The sequence below is a fragment of the Vidua chalybeata genome, chromosome 5, assembly GCF_026979565.1.
Source record: "Vidua chalybeata isolate OUT-0048 chromosome 5, bVidCha1 merged haplotype, whole genome shotgun sequence".
Taxonomy (NCBI): Eukaryota; Metazoa; Chordata; class Aves; order Passeriformes; family Viduidae; genus Vidua; species Vidua chalybeata.
In genome coordinates this window covers 71,656,739-71,673,498 of record NC_071534.1, presented here as the reverse complement: position 1 = coordinate 71,673,498, position 16,760 = coordinate 71,656,739, and the positions used below count along the sequence as shown (strand labels likewise).

The 16,760-nt window shown below is 55.5% G+C and overlaps 1 protein-coding gene across 1 annotated transcript in view; it reads right to left on the bottom strand.

The window, feature by feature from the left end:
• Window positions 1–16,760, bottom strand: part of SHANK3 (SH3 and multiple ankyrin repeat domains 3) — a 135,195-nt gene that overhangs the window by 77,597 nt on the left and 40,838 nt on the right. The window contains 3 exon segments of the mRNA XM_053943564.1: window positions 8,444–8,634; window positions 8,712–8,739; window positions 9,004–9,058. Coding sequence (XP_053799539.1) covers window positions 8,444–8,634; window positions 8,712–8,739; window positions 9,004–9,058 — 274 coding nt within the window.

Sequence of the window (16,760 nt, the reverse complement as noted above, 5' to 3'; positions counted from 1 at the left end):
GGGGATGGAAAAGAGAAAAACATGGAAAAGAGAGGAAAAAAACATGGAAAAGAGAGGAAAAAAACAGGGAAAAGAGAAAAAAACTTGATAAGAGGAAAAAAAAACATGGAAAAGAGAAAAAACATGGAAAAGAGAGGAAAAAAAACATGGAAAAGAGAGGAAAAAAAACATGGAAAAGAGAAAAAAACATGGAAAAGAGAAAAAAAAACATGGAAAAGAGAGAAAAAAAACATGGAAAAGAGAGGAAAAAAAATGGAAAAGAGAAATAATAACATGGAAAAGAGAAAAAAAAACATGGAAAAGAGAGAAAAAACATGGAAAAGAGAGGAAAAAAATGGAAAAGAGAGAAAAAAACATGGAAAAGAGAGGAAAAAAAACATGGAAAAGAGAGGAAAAAAACATGGAAAAGAGAAATAAAAACATGGAAAAGAGAAAAAAAACATGGAAAAGAGAGGAAAAAACATGGAAAAGAGAGAAAAAAAAACATGGGAAAGAGAGGAAAAAAAACATGGAAAAGAGAAATAAAAACATGGAAAAGAGAAAAACAAACATGGAAAAGAGAGAAAAAAACATGGAAAAGAGAGGAAAAAAACATGGAAAAGAGAGGAAAAAACATGGAAAAGAGAGGAAAAAACATGGAAAAGAGAGGAAAAAAAACATGGGAAAGAGAGGAAAAAAACATGGAAAAGAGAAAAAAAACATGGAAGAGAGAGGAAAAAAACATGGAAAAGAGAAAAAAAACATGGAAGAGAGAGGAAAAAAACATGGAAAAGAGAAAAACATGGAAAAGAGAGGAAAAACATGGAAAAGAGAGGAAAAAAAACATGGAAAAGAGAAAAAAAAACATGGAAAAAGAGAGGAAAAATATGGAAAAGAGAGAAAAAAACGTGGAAAAGAGAGGAAAAAAACATGGAAAAGAGAAATAAAAACATGTAAAAGAGAGGAAAAAAAATATGGAAGAGAGAGGAAAAAACCATGGAAAAGAGAAAAAAAACATGGAAAAGAGAGGAAAAAACATGGAAAAGAGAGGATAAAAACCAAGGAAAAGAGAAAAAAAAAACATGGAAAAGAGAAAAAAACATGGAAAAGAGAAAAAAACATGGAAAATGTGCAGAGGCACAAACAGAACAACGCGGAAATGAAACACGGGAATGGTCTCCAGGTAAATCCCTGGAATTATCCCCTGGAATGTCGTCCAGGGAAGTGTGGACTCCTCAGCCAGGTCAGGGCATGGAGAATCCCAAAAATCCCAACCCAAGATCCCAAATGTGGTTGGAATTCCCGGTCAGGACCATGGAAAATCCCTAAACTCCAACACAGGAGCCCAAATTTTGGTGCAATTCCGCATCAGGACCACAGCCAGCTCCCAAAATCCCAACCAAAGAGCCCGGATTTGCTTGGAATTCCAGGTCAGAGCACAAAGATCCCCGAAAAATTCAATCTAGGATCCCAAATCCATTTGGAATTCCAGGCCAGCCCATGGACAACCCCTCCAATCCCAAAAAAATCCCCAAATCCAGTTGGAATTCCAGGTCAGATCATGGACAACCCCTCCAATCCCAAAAAAATTCCCACATTTCCTTGGAATTCCAGGTCAGACCATGGACAACCCCTCCAATCCCAAAAAAATCCCCAAATTTCCTTGGAATTCCAGGTCAGACCATGGACAACCCCTCCAATCCCAAAAAAATCCCCAAATTTCCTTGGAATTCCAGGCCAGCCCTCCTTCCCACCTCCCCGAATTCCCGGCGTTTCCCAGCCCGGACCGTTCCATCATTTCCAATCCCACGGCGGACTCAATTCCCTCTGGAATTTTCCCGCCGGTTTTGGGTCACGCTGGAAAACTGGGACAGCTCCGAGGTCACCGGGATGCGGAGTGGAATTAATGAGGAATTTTCTAATTTTGGGATGGGAATCGGGGCCGGCCGCCAGCTCAGCGCGCGGCGGAATATTCCCGACGGGAACGTCTCCCGGATTTCTCCATTTCCAAGGAAAACCAAAGCACTTCCCAAATTCCAGCTGGGAATTTGGGGTCCCTCGTTTATGGGTTGGAATTCCAGGTGGGAATAACAATTCCCAGGATTGTCTGGAGCCCAGCAGGGAGCAAATCCATCTGGAATTCCCAGGAAAATCCTGAAATTATTCCCAAAAACCCAACGGGATTTCCATTCCTGAGGTGCCACCTTGGTTTTTCTAGGAATAATCCCAGAATTTAGGGATTCCCAATGGAATTCCCACGCGGAAGGGAAGCACAAGGAGATTTTTCCAGAGGATGGAGAAAAGCAAAATTCCAGGATGAAATTCTGGGATTCAAATCCAGGAAAAGCCCAAGGAAATGCAGGAACGCCGAAAGGAATCCTTAAAATGATTCCTTAAACCATTAAAATGAAGAGAGGGAATTTTCTTTTGGAAAATTCTGGGGGATTTTCCTGCTAAATTTAAATCCAAAGGTTTTTCCCACTGGGAGCATTTCCTGCTCCAGCCCCTGATCCCAAAAATCTGATTCCCAAAAAGATCCATGAAATTATCCCAAGGATCTGAAAAGCCTCGGCCTGGAAAATTGGATTTATAATGGAGGCTCTTCCCGAGAATTCCAGGAAAATTCCTTTTTTTTTTTTTTCCTTTTTTTTTTTTTTTTTTAATCTGGAATTCCCAGAATTCCAGCTTTGGGAATAAACTGAGGGAAGGATTTTGGTGCCAAGACCGAATTTTCCAGCTCATCCAAGCGGGAAAATTGATCCCATTCCAGAGATTCCGCTCTCCCTTTTTTCCAAAGGAAAAGATCCATCCAAAACCAAGATCCAAGGAAAATCCATCGGGATCAACCCGGAAATCAGAGGAAAACTTTGGGAATTCCTCTGCTGGTCAATCCCAAAAAAAGTTTAATGGATTTGGATCCAGCTCCAGAGCCGAGCCCACAAATCCCAGCCCAGGCTTGGGATCCTGGAGGGAAAAAAAAAAGCAGGAATTGTGGGAATTCTGTCCCAAAAAATTGGAGGGAAAAGAGCAGAAAATGTGGGAATTCTGTCCCAAAAAAATCAGAGGGGGAAAAAAAAAAAAAAAAAGCAGGAATTGTGGGAATTCTGTCCCCAAAAAAATGGGGGGAAAAGAGCAGGAATTGTGGGAATTCTGTCCCAAAAATCCAAGTTTTGATGGGATCTCCCTCTCTTATCACCAAGGATTTTTCCAGGGATAACTGATAAGAATTCCCAATGTTCCCCCGGATTCCAGGAACAAAGGCCATTTTTATGGGAATTTTCTGGAATAACCCAGCCTCATCCTGGATATTTCCATGATTTGCCGATGGATTTCCATCCACACATTGGGAAAAATCTCCTTTTTTTTGGGAATTTCAGAAACTCTGGGATGACTCCAATGGATCCCGACCAGGGAACACCACGGGAATTCCTGGTCTTCTCCAAATAAAGAAGAAATTCCATTAAAAACTGGGAGGTAGGGAATGAAAAAATCCGGGAATTGCCCTGTCCAGCTTCCCCGTGGATGCGGAAATTTGGGAAGAGGGATCTTCCCTGGCAAAAATCGATGCTGAAGGAAAAGCAAAGCACGGGAAAAGTTGGGAATTTTTCAATCCCAAGCAAGATCCCTCCCCCTGGAGGGGAGGAGGAGCCAAGAATTCCTGGAATTCCAGAATGGTTTGGGTGGGAAGGATCTTTGGGACAACTCCAGGGAGAGGGAACAGCCACAATTCCGAACCTTTTCCCAAGAAAAATCCCAAAAATCCTGAGGCCATCCCACCGAACCATCCCCAAATCCCGATTTTTTTCCCTCCCCCCGATATCCAGCAGAGAATTTTTCCTTGGATTTCCAGTCAGAAAAAATTTGGATTTTGGGAAGTTCAAAGCGGAGCGGCACCGAAAATTCCACAAAACTTTCCCCGGTGACCTGAAATCCCCGAAAATCCCAATGGAAAAATCCCGGCCTGACCTGGAACGAAGGAATCTAGCCCGGGAAAAAGCGGGATTTGGGACAGATGGCATTCCCGAGGGCGCGGATCATTTTCCAACCGGGAAAGCAGCTGCATCCTGGCTTCTTCCCAACCCTTCCCCAAACGACCTTCCCCGAGGAAAAACCAGGAGCAGGAGGAGAAATTCCTGACCTTGGCATGAAGGAAAAACTTCCCAGGAATTCCGAGCCCTGGAGCGGCCACGGGAACGAGCTGATCCCAGGAAATGGGGTGAAAAACGGGAATATGGGATCGGGAAGGATCCCGGGAAGGACGTGGAGCTGCTGGAGCAAATCCAGAGGAGGCGCCAGGAGGATTCAAGGGATGGGGATGGGAGGAAAAGCTGGGAAAATTGGGAATGTTCCCCTGGAGAAGGGAAGGATCCAGGGAGAGCTTCCAGCACATTCCAGGACCCAAAGGGGCTCCGGGAGAGCTGAAATTTGGGAAAGGAATGGAAGGATGGGACACAGGGAATGGCTTCCCACTGGGAAAAGGGAGCTTGGGGTGGGATCTTGGGAATTGGGAATTCCTGGAATTGCCAGAGCAGCTGGGATCCAGCCCCTGCATCCCTGGAATGTCCAAGGGATGGTGGGAATTTCCCTGCCCTTGGAATGGGGTGGGAATGATCTCATGGATAGGGATGGGATCCATCATCCCCCACATCATTCCAGGATCCCGGAGATTCCCAGGCTGCTCCTTGGCTGGAATTCCTGAAATTCCAGCTTCCCACCCTCATCCAGAAATCCCTTTCATTCCCACCCTTCCAGCTCCATTCCCAACATTCCCATTCCCAGGAATCTCCACAATCCTCCCCCCCATCATTCCAGAACCCTGGAGCGTTCCCTTGGCCGCAATTCCTCCCATTCCAGCCTCTCCCAACATTCCCGGCCACCCCCCGAGCTCAGGGCTCCGCCTGGATCCGGGATTTTCCCAAATCCACGGAACATGACAAAGCAGCGCCGTTCCGGAGCTGCCAAGATTCCCAAAATTCCGCGGATCAGCCTCTCCTGGAGAAATTCCACGAGGGAAGGGATTGGCTCTGAATTCCTCATCCTCCCGAACTCCGGGAATATCCAGCGGGAAGCGATTCCCGCTCCCAGGGGTCACTCCACGTCCTCCTCCTCCTCCCTCTTCCCACGGGTTGTTTTTCCCTGGAGATCACACGCCAGGAATTTTGGGATGGAGAAGCCAATCCCAAGGATTTTGTGGCAGCGACTCCAGGACCACCCACTCCACGGCAGCACGAGGAAACGCCGGGAAAAGGAGCGGGGGGGGGGGGTGGGAAAAACATCGGGAAAAGCGTTTCGCATCCCAGGAATCCTTCCCGGATCCTGGGATTCCACACCTGCATCCCAGGAATGCTGAAATCGCACGTGAAGCCCTTGGGATTCCAAGGAATGCACAGGAATTCCTCAGCACGGCCCCTCCTTCCCAGCCGGCTCCCGCTCTCCCGCAGGGAAAACAAATCCATGGGAAGGGCAGCGGGAATGTGGGAGCCGCAATTCCAAGCTGGGAATATTCCCGGTCTCCCTCTCCCGTCATTCCAGAGGCTCCAGCCCCGCGTCGTGCCAGGAATCCGCAAAAAAAACCGCGGAGGAGGGAGAGGAGGAGAAGCTCCCGAAACTTTCGGGGGGGGGGGGGGGGGGAGAAAAACTCTGGAATTCTCCGGCTGGCAGGGAATTCCCTTCCTCGGGAAGCTGGCTGCTGGAATTCCGAGCTTCCAGCAGAATTCCCAGCCCAACCCCACGGCAGCGCTGCCGTTATCCAGGAAAATTCCTCTGGGCTATCCATGAGAATTTCCCCGGTTTTATCCATGAAATTTTCCTTGGTGTTATCCACGAAAATTCCCCTGGCGTTATCCATGAAATTCTTCCCCTGGGTTATCCATGAATTTTTCCCTGCCGTTATCCACGAGAATTTCCCGGCTCCCGCCGCAGCTCTGGAAGCGGAGCCGGGAGAAGCCGGAATGGGCGAGGGGGGGTTGGGAATTCGGGATGTGGGAATTCGGGATTTGGGAGCGGAGCCGGGAGGGGCGCGGGGGGGACACGGCCCCGGAGGGGCGGGAATAGGAACGCCGGGAATGGGAACGGAGCCGGAGCAGGGCCGGCCGCGAGTGCGGCCCCAAAACCGGGACTGGGGACCCCAAAACCGGGATTGGAGATCCCAAAACCGGGACTGGGGACCCCAAAACCGGGAGGGGACCCCAAAACCGGGATTGGAGATCCCAAAACCGGGACTGGGGACCCCAAAACCGGGATTAGGGATCCCAAAACCGGGACTGGGGACCCCAAAACCGGGATTAGGGATCCCAAAACCGGGAGGGGACCCCAAAACCGGGATTGGAGATCCCAAAACCAGGACTGGGGACCCCACAGAACTCCAGCCCCAAAACCGGGATTGCAGATCCCAAAACCGGGATTTGGGACCCCAAAACCGGGATTTGGGACCCCACAGAACTCCAGCCCCAAAACCGGGATTTGGGACCCCAAAACCGGGATTGGGGACCCCAAAACCGGGATTTGGGACCCCAAAATCGGGATGGGGACCCCACAGAACTGCGGCCCCAAAACCGGGAGGGGAACCCCAATACCAGGATGGGGACCCCAAAACCAGGAGTAGGGACCCCAAAACTGGGATGAGGACCCCCAAAACTGGATTGGGGACGCCACAGAGCTCTGGCCCCAAAACCAGGACGGAGACCCCAAAACTGCACAACAGGACTGGGAACCCCACAAAGCTGCAGCCCCAAAACCAGGCTGGAGACCCCACAACAGGATTGGGGACCCCAAAACCAGGATGGGGACCCCACAGAGCTCTGGCCCCAAAACCAGGACGGGGACCCCAAAACCAGGACGGAGACCCCAAAACTGCACAACAGGACTGGGAACCCCACAAAACCGCAGCCCCAAAACCAGCCTGGGGACCCCACAAAACTGCAACCCCACAAACCACCTGGGGACCCCACAGGCACTCTGGAAACACCACGGAGCTGCAGCCCCACACCTGGGCTGGGGGACCCCACAAAACTGCAGCCCCACAACCAGACTGGACACCCCACAAAGCTGCAACCCCAAAACCAAGCAGGGGACCCCACAAAACCGCAACCCCATAACTGGGCTGGAGACCAGCCATGTGAGCTGGACACCCCACAAAACCGCAGCCCCAAAACCAACCTGGGGACCCCACAGAGCTGCAGCCCCACAGCTGAACTGGGGACCCCAAAGCACTGCAACCCCATAACTGGCCAGGGGACCCCAAAGCCCTGCAGCCCCACAGCCGGGCTGGAGACCCCACAGGTGGGTTCAAGACCCCAAAGCCCTGCAGCCCCACAGCCGGGCTGGAGACCCCACAGGTGGGTTCAAGACCCCAAAGCCCTGCAGCCCCACAGCCGGGCTGGAGACCCCAAAAGCTGCAGCACCACCCCACAAAGCTGCAACCCCATAACTGGGCTGGAGACCAGCCGGGTGAGCTGGACACCCCACAGAGCTGCAGCCCCACAACTGAGCTTGAGACCCCAAAAGCTGCAGCCCCACAGGTGGGCTGGACCCCCCCCCCAAAAGCTGCAACCCCACAAGCTGGAGACCCCACAAACAGACTGGACGCCCCAAGGCACCGCAGCCCCACAGGTGGGCTGGAGACCCCACAGCTCTGGAGCCCCACAGGTGGGCTGGAGACCCCAGAGTTCTGCAGCCCCACAACCAGACCGGAGACCCCAAAAGCTGCAGTCCCACCCCTGGGATGGGGACCCCACAGCACTGCAGCCCCACAACCAGACTGCAGACCCCACAGCACTGCAGCCCCACAACCAGACTGCAGACCCCACAGCGCTGCAGCCCCACAGGTGGGCTGGAGACCCCAAAAGCTGCAGCCCCACCCCTGGGCTGGAGACCCCACAGCGCTGCAGCCCCACAGGTGGGCTCGAGACCCCAAAAGCTGCAGCCCCATAGGTGGGCTGGACACCCCACAGCCATGCAGCCCCACAAGCAGCCTGCAGACCCCACAGGTGGGCTGGAGACCCCAAAAGCCGCAGCCCCACAGGTGGGCTGGAGACCCCATAGCCCTGCAGCCCCACAGGTGGGCAGGACAACCCAATCCCTCCGCCCCACACCTGAGCGCTCCCCATCCACCCATCCCATCCCATCCCATCCCATCCCATCCCATCCCATCCCATCCCATCCCATCCCATCCCATCCCATCCCATCCCTCCATCCATCCATCCATCCATCCCAGCCGCGGCCCCGCCACTGCCGCATCCAGCACCGGGAGCATCCAGCACCGGATCATCCAGCACCGGGATCATCCAGCACCGGGATCATCCAGCACCGGGATCATCCAGCACCGGGATCATCCAGCACCGGGAGCATCCAGCACCGGGAGCATCCAGCACCGGGAGCATCCCCCGCCGCTCCTCCCGCCCTCCCCGGCCGCTCCCCGCCGCCGTGCCGCTGTCCGCGCCGCCGTCCCGGTGTCCCCGCTCACCCTTGACGGCCTCGCCGCGGTTGAGCTGGATCTCGCCATCGCCCTGCGGCGCGTAGCTCTTCACCACGATGAACTTGCGGCCGGGCACGGCGCTGTAAAGCTTCCGCTTGGGCCCGCGCAGCGGGGCGGGCGCGGCGTGGGGCGCGGGCTCGGCACCGGGGCCGGCGGGGGGCCCGGCGGGGCCGGCGGGGCTGTAAACGAACACGTAGGTGACGGTGCTGATGCCCGGCAGCTCGCGGCTCGCCCCGCCGCGCCCCGCGGGCTGCGCCATGGCCGGGGGTGGCCCCCGCGGGGGGCTCAGCGCGGCCCCGGCGGCGCCGCCCGGGCGCGGGCAGCGGCGGAGGCCGGAGCGGCACCGGCTGCGGGGCGGCCGCCGCCCGCCACCGCCGGCTCCATGGCGCAGCGGCGCCGCCCGCCCCGCGCTCCGCTCCGCTCCCTCCGGCGCACCATGGCCCGGGGCAGGTGGGGCCGGAGCCCGCGGCTCCTCCCACGGCGGGCGGGGACGCCGCCGCACCGGCCGCCCCCGCCCCCGCTCCCGCCGCCGCCGCCGCCGCCGCCGCCCCCGCTGCCGGCGCGGTCCCGACCCCGCTCCCGATCCTGATCCCGCTCCCGCTCCTGATCCCGCGGCCGAGCCCGCTCCCGCTCCTGATCCCAATCCCGCTCCCGGGGCCGATCCCGGTCCTGATCCTGATCCCGATGCTGCTCCCGCTCCTGATCCCGCGGCCGACCCCGCTCCCGCTCCTGATCCCGCTCCCGCTCCTGATCCCGATGCTGCTCCCGCTCCTGATCCCAATCCCGCTCCCCGGGCCGACCCCACTCCCGCTCCTGATCCCGCGGCCGGTCCCGCTCCCGTTCCCGATCCTGATCCCGCTCCCGGATCCCAACGCCGCTCCCGCTCCCGCTGCTGATCCCGATGCTGCTCCCGCTCCTGATCCCAATCCCGCTCCCGGGGCCGATCCCGTTCCCGCTCCTGATCCCAATCCCAATCCCGCTCCCGCTGCTGATCCCAATCCCAATCCCTCTCCCGATCCCGATGCTGCTCCCGCTTCCTGATCCCAATCCCGCTCCCGGGGCCGATCCCGCTCCCGCTGCTCATACCGACCCCGCTCTCGGGACCGATCCCGGGACTGTCGAGCAGCACCCGCATTCCCGTGTGGGAGTGGGAGTGGGAACGGGAATGGGTGTGGGACCATGCCACAGACATCCCGGGGCCGATCCCGATCCCACTCCCGGTCCCGATCCCGGTCTCGGTCCCGGTGCGGCCCGTCCGGAGTCGCCCCCTGGCGGCCGCTGCCGGCGCTGCCCCGGGGAGGGAGCGGGAATGGGAATGGGAATGGGAATGGGTGTGGGAGTGGGAGTAGGAATGGGTGTGGGAATGGGAATGGGAATGGGAATGGGAACGAGAATGGGAGTGGGAATGGGTGTGGGAATGGGTGTGGGAATGGGATCGGATGTGGGAGCAAGATACGGGATGAGAGCGGGATCGGGATCGGGATTGGGATCGGGGCAGCGAAGGGAGCGGCTGCGGGGCGGGAAGGACACGGGGAACGGGGAGCGGGATGGGAGCGGGATGGAGGGACAGGGAGGGAGGAAGGACGGGAACAGGACGGGAACAGGACGGGAATGGGATGGGAATGGGACGGGAATGGGATGGGAATGGGATGGGAATGGGATGGGAATGGGATGGGAGGAAGGACTGGAGGGTCCCCAGGTCCCATTCCCGGTTCGGGGCTGCCCGCGGTGCCCCCAATTCCATATTTGCCCCCAAAATTCCCTGTTTTCCCACCCCAATTCCATATTTGCCCCCAAAATTCCCTGTTTTCCCACCCCAATTCCATATTTACCTCCCCCCCCCCCCCCCCCCCTCAGTTTTTGCGGGGTAACTGCGGGAATTGCGGGAATTCCAGGGATTTGCGGGAATCCCGGGAATGCTCCGGGGGGGCAGAGCCCCGCCCGGGCACAGCGACACCGGTGCCACCCCTGTGAGCCACTGTCACCTGTGCCACCCTGTGCCACCCCTGTGCCACCCCTGGTGCCACTGTCACCTGTGCCAGCCTGTGCCACCCCTGTGCCATCCCTGGTGCCACTGTCACCTGTGCCAGCCTGTGCCACCCCTGCCTGTGCCATCCCTGGTGCCACCCCTGTGTCCCACTGTCACCTGTGCCAGCCTGTGCCACCCCTGTGCCATCCCTGGTGCCACTGTCACCTGTGCCAGCCTGTGCCACCCCTGCCTGTGCCATCCCTGGTGCCACCCCTGTGTCCCACTGTCACCTGTGCCACCCTGTGCCACCCCTGTGCCACCCCTGTGCCATCCCTGGTGCCACTGTCACCTGTGCCAGCCTGTGCCACCCCTGTGCCATCCCTGGTGCCACTGTCACCTGTGCCAGCCTGTGCCACCCCTGTGCCATCCCTGGTGCCACTGTCACCTGTGTCACCCTGTTCCTCTCTGTCACCTGTGCCACACCTGTGCCACACCTGTGCCCCAGTGCCACCCATGCCACCCCTGGGTGCCACTGCCACCTGTGCCAGCCCGTGCCCCAGTGCCACCCACAGTGACACTGAGGGCCACCACCAGTTGTGCCACCTGCACCAACCTCTGCCCCGGTGTCACCTCAGTGCCACCGGTGCCATCCCTGGGTGCCACTGTCACCTGTGCCCTGGTGCCAGTGCCCACTGCCACCCACAGCGACACGTGACATTGTCACCTGTGCCAGCCCGTGCCTCATTGTCACCTGTGCCACCCTGTGCCCCTCTGTCACTTGTGCCATCCCTGGCTGCCATTGTCACCTGTGCCCTGGTGCCAGTGCCCACTGCCACCCACAGCGACACGTGACATTGTCACCTGTGCCACCCTGTCCCCACTGTCACCTGTGTCCCTCTGTCACCTGTGCCACCCTGTGCCCCATTGTCACCTGTGCCAGCCTGTGCCCTCTGTCACCTGTGCCACCCTGTGTCCCATTGTCACCTGTGCCAGCCTGTGTGCCACTGTCACCTGTGCCACCCTGTGTCCCATTGTCACCTGTGCCACCCTGTGTGCCACTGTCACCTGTGCCACCCTGTGTCCCATTGTCACCTGTGCCAGCCTGTGCCCCATTGTCACCTGTGCCACCCTGTCCCCATTGTACCTGTGCCACCCTGTGTGCCCATTGTCACCTGTGCCACCCTGTGCCTCAGTGTCACTGGTGCCATCCCTGGCTGCCATTGTCACCTGTGCCACCCTGTGCCCTCTGTCACCTGTGCCACCCTGACCCCACTGTCACCTGTGCCACCCTGTGCCCATTGTCACCTGTGCCACCCTGTGCCCTCTGTCACCTGTGCCACCCTGTGCCCCAGTGTCACTGGTGCCATCCCTGGCTGCCATTGTCACCTGTGCCAGCCTGTCCCCACTGTCACCTGTGCCCCATTGTCACCTGTGCCACCCTGTGCCCTCCTCCTGTGCCCGGGCCGGGCCCTTTCCCGGCTCCCTCTGGAATTTTCCCGCCGTTCCCAGCTCCGCTCCCTTCTCTCCTGGCGGGAGGAGCCCCAGGAATTCCCGGGGGGGAAAAGTGTGGGAAGAGCTCGGCTCGCAGCACCAACCCCAGAATTCCAGAGCTTGGGAAAGAATTCCAAGGGCACCGAGCCCACCTTGAGCCCAGAGCCCTGAGCGGAATTCCGGGAATTCCTTGGACACCTCCAGGGATGGGCGCTCCAAAGCTCCCTGAGGATCTCCTGCCGGGGCCTGACCCCTTTTCCATGGGGAGAAAAAAAATCCATAAGGAAAAAAAATTCCACCAGGAGGAAAAATTCCATGAGTAAAAAAATTCCATCGGCAAAAAATTCCACGAGGAAAAAAATTCCAGGAGCGGAGCTGCCCGGATGGGGTTGGAGCTTTTCCATGGGAGCGAATTCCCGGGCGTTTTTCCGGCGGAGTTTTCCCTTCATCCCTTTTATCTCCCCGTGCCAGGAGGCTCCAGGCCCGCATTCCATGAATCCCCAGCTCATCCCGGATTTCCGAGCGGCAGCCGGATAAATCCAACAGCGGGGATTAAGCGGCCCGTGAGATTCCCAAAATTCCCGGTGGATCCGGGATTTCTCCACGCTCCGTGCCCACGTCCTCCTGCCGGGATTCCCACGGGATTCTGAAGGGAAAGGGAATTCTGGGAAGGAGCAGCAGCTCTTCCTCCCGCCTTGGGTTTTGCGTTCCATGGGAATTTTTGTCCTGGATCGCCTCAGTCCCGTTGGAATTCCAGGTGGGATTGATGGGATTCCATGTCTGATTCCAGGGAATTCCAGCCCATGGAAGCGTCCGGCTGGACTTGGGCACCTGGTGGTGCTTCCATGGGGAATTGTCCCATTCCAGGATGGAAAAACTTCCTTGGGAATAAACTTGGAATAAACGCCCAGAGAATTCCCATTCCACGTGGACGAACGGACCACGATATTCCCAAAAATCGCTTCCGACGCATCCAAAAATCCCAAAAATCCAGGATGTTTTCATTTCCACGGGATTTCATGGGGAACCATCAGAAGTGAATTTCAGGCGAAGGATTCCGAGATTGGTTTAAACAACGCTTCCCTTGGGAATTCCCAGAATTCCCACAATTCCTGGCTCTGTTTTCCAGGATTCCTGACCCCTCTTTCCCAGGGAAAGGAGCCCAAATCCCGGGAAGAGCATCTGGAAGGAAGCTCATCCCGGAAAAAAAGAGGATCAGGAGGGACCTCCTCCCTCCAGAATTCCATGGCAGAGGCTGCAGCCGGCTGGGATTTGGGATCTGCTCCCAGGAAATCCCAGGGAACAGCCTCGAGCTGTGCCAGAGGAATTGTAGGCTTGATATTGGGAAAAAAAATCCTGAATTTTCACACAGAAATAGGGAAAAAATTCCTGAATTCCTACAGAATCAGGGAAAATTCCTGAATTTTCACACAGAATTAGGAAGAATTCCTGAATTCCCACAGAATTAGAGAAAATTCCTGCTCTTAGAATTCCTCTCTCTGGGAGCATCCTGGGATTCTCCATCCCTGCACTTGGACACGGTTCCAGGATTTCCAACCCTGTTTTCCGGGATTTCCGACGCCTCCTTTCCAGGATTTCCAACCCTGTTTTCCGGGATTTCCAACCCTGTTTTCCAGGATTTCTGATCCTCTTTTCTGGGACTTCTGACCCAGTTTTCCGGGATTTCCGGCCCCTCTTTCCCAGGCTGGTGGGATCTGGGGGTGGCACCCGGAGCTGCCGGTGGCCGCGGATCCGACTTCAGCCCCAGGGATTCCCCGTCATTCCCAGGATCGTTCTCCCAACATTTCTGGGATCCTCTGCCCAACATTCCCAGGATTTTTTTGCCCAGCATTTCCAGGATCCTTCTCCCAGCATTCCCAGGATGATTCTCCCAAAGTTTCCAGATGATTTCCCCAACATTTCCAGGACTGTTTTCCCATTTCCAGGATGGTTTTCCCAACATTTCCAGGATCCTTTCTCTAAAGTTTCCAGGATGATTCTCCCAGCATTTCCAGGATGGTTTTCCCAACATTTCCAGGATCCTTTCTCTAAAGTTTCCAGGATGATTCTCCCAACATTTCCAGGATGGTTTTCCCAACATTTCCAGGATCCTTTCCCTAAAGTTTCCAGGATCTTTCCCCCAGCATTCCTGGGACCTTTTCCCCAAAGTTTCCAGGATGGTTTCCCTGACATTCCCAGGATGATTCTCTCAACATTCCCAGGATTGTTCTCCCAACATTTCCAAGATCCATTCCCTAAAGTTTCCAGGATCTTTTCCCAACATTCCTGGGATCTCTTCCCAACATTCCCGGGACAGGGACACCTTTCCCTATCCCAGGTTGCTCCAAGCCCCATCCAACCCGGCTTTGGGCACTTCCAGGGGTGGGATTTGACTCCAAACACCACCTGGAAACCTGGAATTGTTCCTGGACAAATCCAAACCTCTGCATCCCACCGGGAAATCCCACAGTTCATTTCATTCCCTAAATCAAACAGCAGCAGGAAAAAAAAAATATCCCAGGAATTGCTGGGAATTCCTGGGGTTCCTTTGGCCGATGGCAGAGAGGGAAAACTTCCCTATGGATGTGGAAATTCCAAGGTGCTGAAATCTGGGATAAACGGGGACATTTTGGGAAGATCCCACCTGGAAAGGAGCAGCAGGAATGAAGGAAGGATTTTGGGATGAGCCTGGCCGGACACATCGGGAATGTTGGGGAAGGGATTAAAGCATTCCAAGAATTACATTGGAAACTCCGGTTGTGTGTCCAGGAGAGGGGAAAAAATGGGAATAAGGAAAACTGGAGGAATTCAGACACCGAATTCCCTTGGGGGGAAAAAAAGCCCGGAGCAAACAAAGCCTGGATGGAAGAAAGTTGGGATCAGAGGGAATTGCCATGGAAAGGTGGGAAAAGGAGCTGATCCCGAAAATCCCAGCTCTTCCCAGATCCAGGGGATGATTCCCTGCGCCGAAGCCTCTCTTCCCAAAATGGGAATATCTGGGATGTGCCGGGAGCTGGGCAGGGAAACCAGGATGGATCCAAGATCCTTCCCAAATGCAGAGGGCTCCAAAAACTGGGAATGAGGCTGGGATGAATGTAAGGAATGAAATATCCGGAGGGATGATCCCAGCACGAGGAGCTGGATGGGGAAACTCGTGGTGTTGGAGTGGGATTGGGAAAAGCGCGGAGGCTCCGGAGGCTCCGGCACGCGGGGAATGAGTCAGAGTCACGGCCGGGAGGGAGGGAGGAGGGATCCAACTAAAACCTGGAAAAAACACATGGAAAAGTTCCTGCTGGCCCAGCCCTGCTGCTCCTGGGAATGGCTGAGGGACCCCCTGGAATTCCTGGGAGCAGCGCTGGAGCAGGAAAAGGGAGCTGGGAAAGGGGCTGGAAAACCTCCCTTGGAATAAAAAAACTGGGACAACACTAAATATTCCTGGTATTCCCCGGAAGACCTGCCCCAGAATCCATTTTTCTCCAGGATTTTTCCAGGAAAATGTGAGAAGGCTCCGGTTATTACGGATATCCCTTGCCGTGGAGTGAAGGAGTTTTTGTTGGGAATTGAAACTTCCAAGTTTTTTTTTTTTTTCCCAACTCGAACTGTTCAGATTGCAAACCTGGGAATTTCTCCTGCCCCAGCTCCATGGAATGAATTCCGTGACCCCTCTATCCCTGGAAAAAGCTGGAAATAACGGAGCAAAACGCTCTTTCCTAGGGATATTTTCCCTGCAAAAGGTTGGGAATCACGGAGCAAGCTCCAGGAATCCTCGGGAAGTTTGGACAAGGAGTCGGGCAGAGCTGCTCCAGGGAATTTTGGGAATATTTCCAAGACTATGGATTTTAGAATCCCACACTATTTTTGACCTCCCGATGCCTCTGTATCCTACTCCTACCCAAATTCCTGAGATTCCCAAATTCCCAGGCTGGGTTGGAGCAACCTGGGGGAGCGGGAGGTGTCCCTGCCCTTGGAATGGGGTGGAATTGGATCCGCCTCAGGATCCTTCCCGTCCCAGGATTCCACAATTCCAACAGAATCCTCCGAATCCAAATCCGGACCCCGCGGGCACCGCAGGGATGTCCCAAAATCTCTGGACACGTCAGGGACACCGGAACCGGTGACCATTCCCAATCCAGGCAAACCAACGTTCCCACGGGACACGGCTGGCAGGGATGAGGAGCAGCGGGATAACACCAGATCCAACCCCGACCCCAATCCCATTGGAGCCAATGGATGTCATATCCACAATATCCGTGATATCCACGATATCCACAATATCCATGGATCCATGATATCCACGGTATCCATGATCCGAGCATGGAAAGGCGGGAAAACCCCGGGAAAACCCCAGGGAACAATGGAATCTGAGCATGGGATGGAGCGAAAACCCAGGGAAAAACCAAATTTGACACTGGGATCACTGGGATGAGGAGGGATGGGTGGAGGGAAAAACCCAGGGAAAATCCAGGGAAAAACTGGATCTGACCCCGGAATAGCGGGAAAAACCCATGGAAAATCCAATGATCCACCATAACCACGATCCTCATCGGAACAACGAACCTTTCCCACTCTTCCCACCTTCCCACATCCCCCTAATCCATGGGATTGCATTCCCATCACTAACACCTCCCACATCCCCCAATCCATTGGGATCCATTCCCAACTCTAATTCCTTTCACACTCTCCCAACCCATCGGATCCCATTCCCAGCTCTAATTCCTCCCACACCCCCTCAATCCATGGGACTTCATTCCTAACTCCATCTAATTCCTTTCACACCCCAACCCAATCCACGGGATCCCATTCCCATTTCCAACCCCTCCCACACCCCAACCCAATCCACGGGAT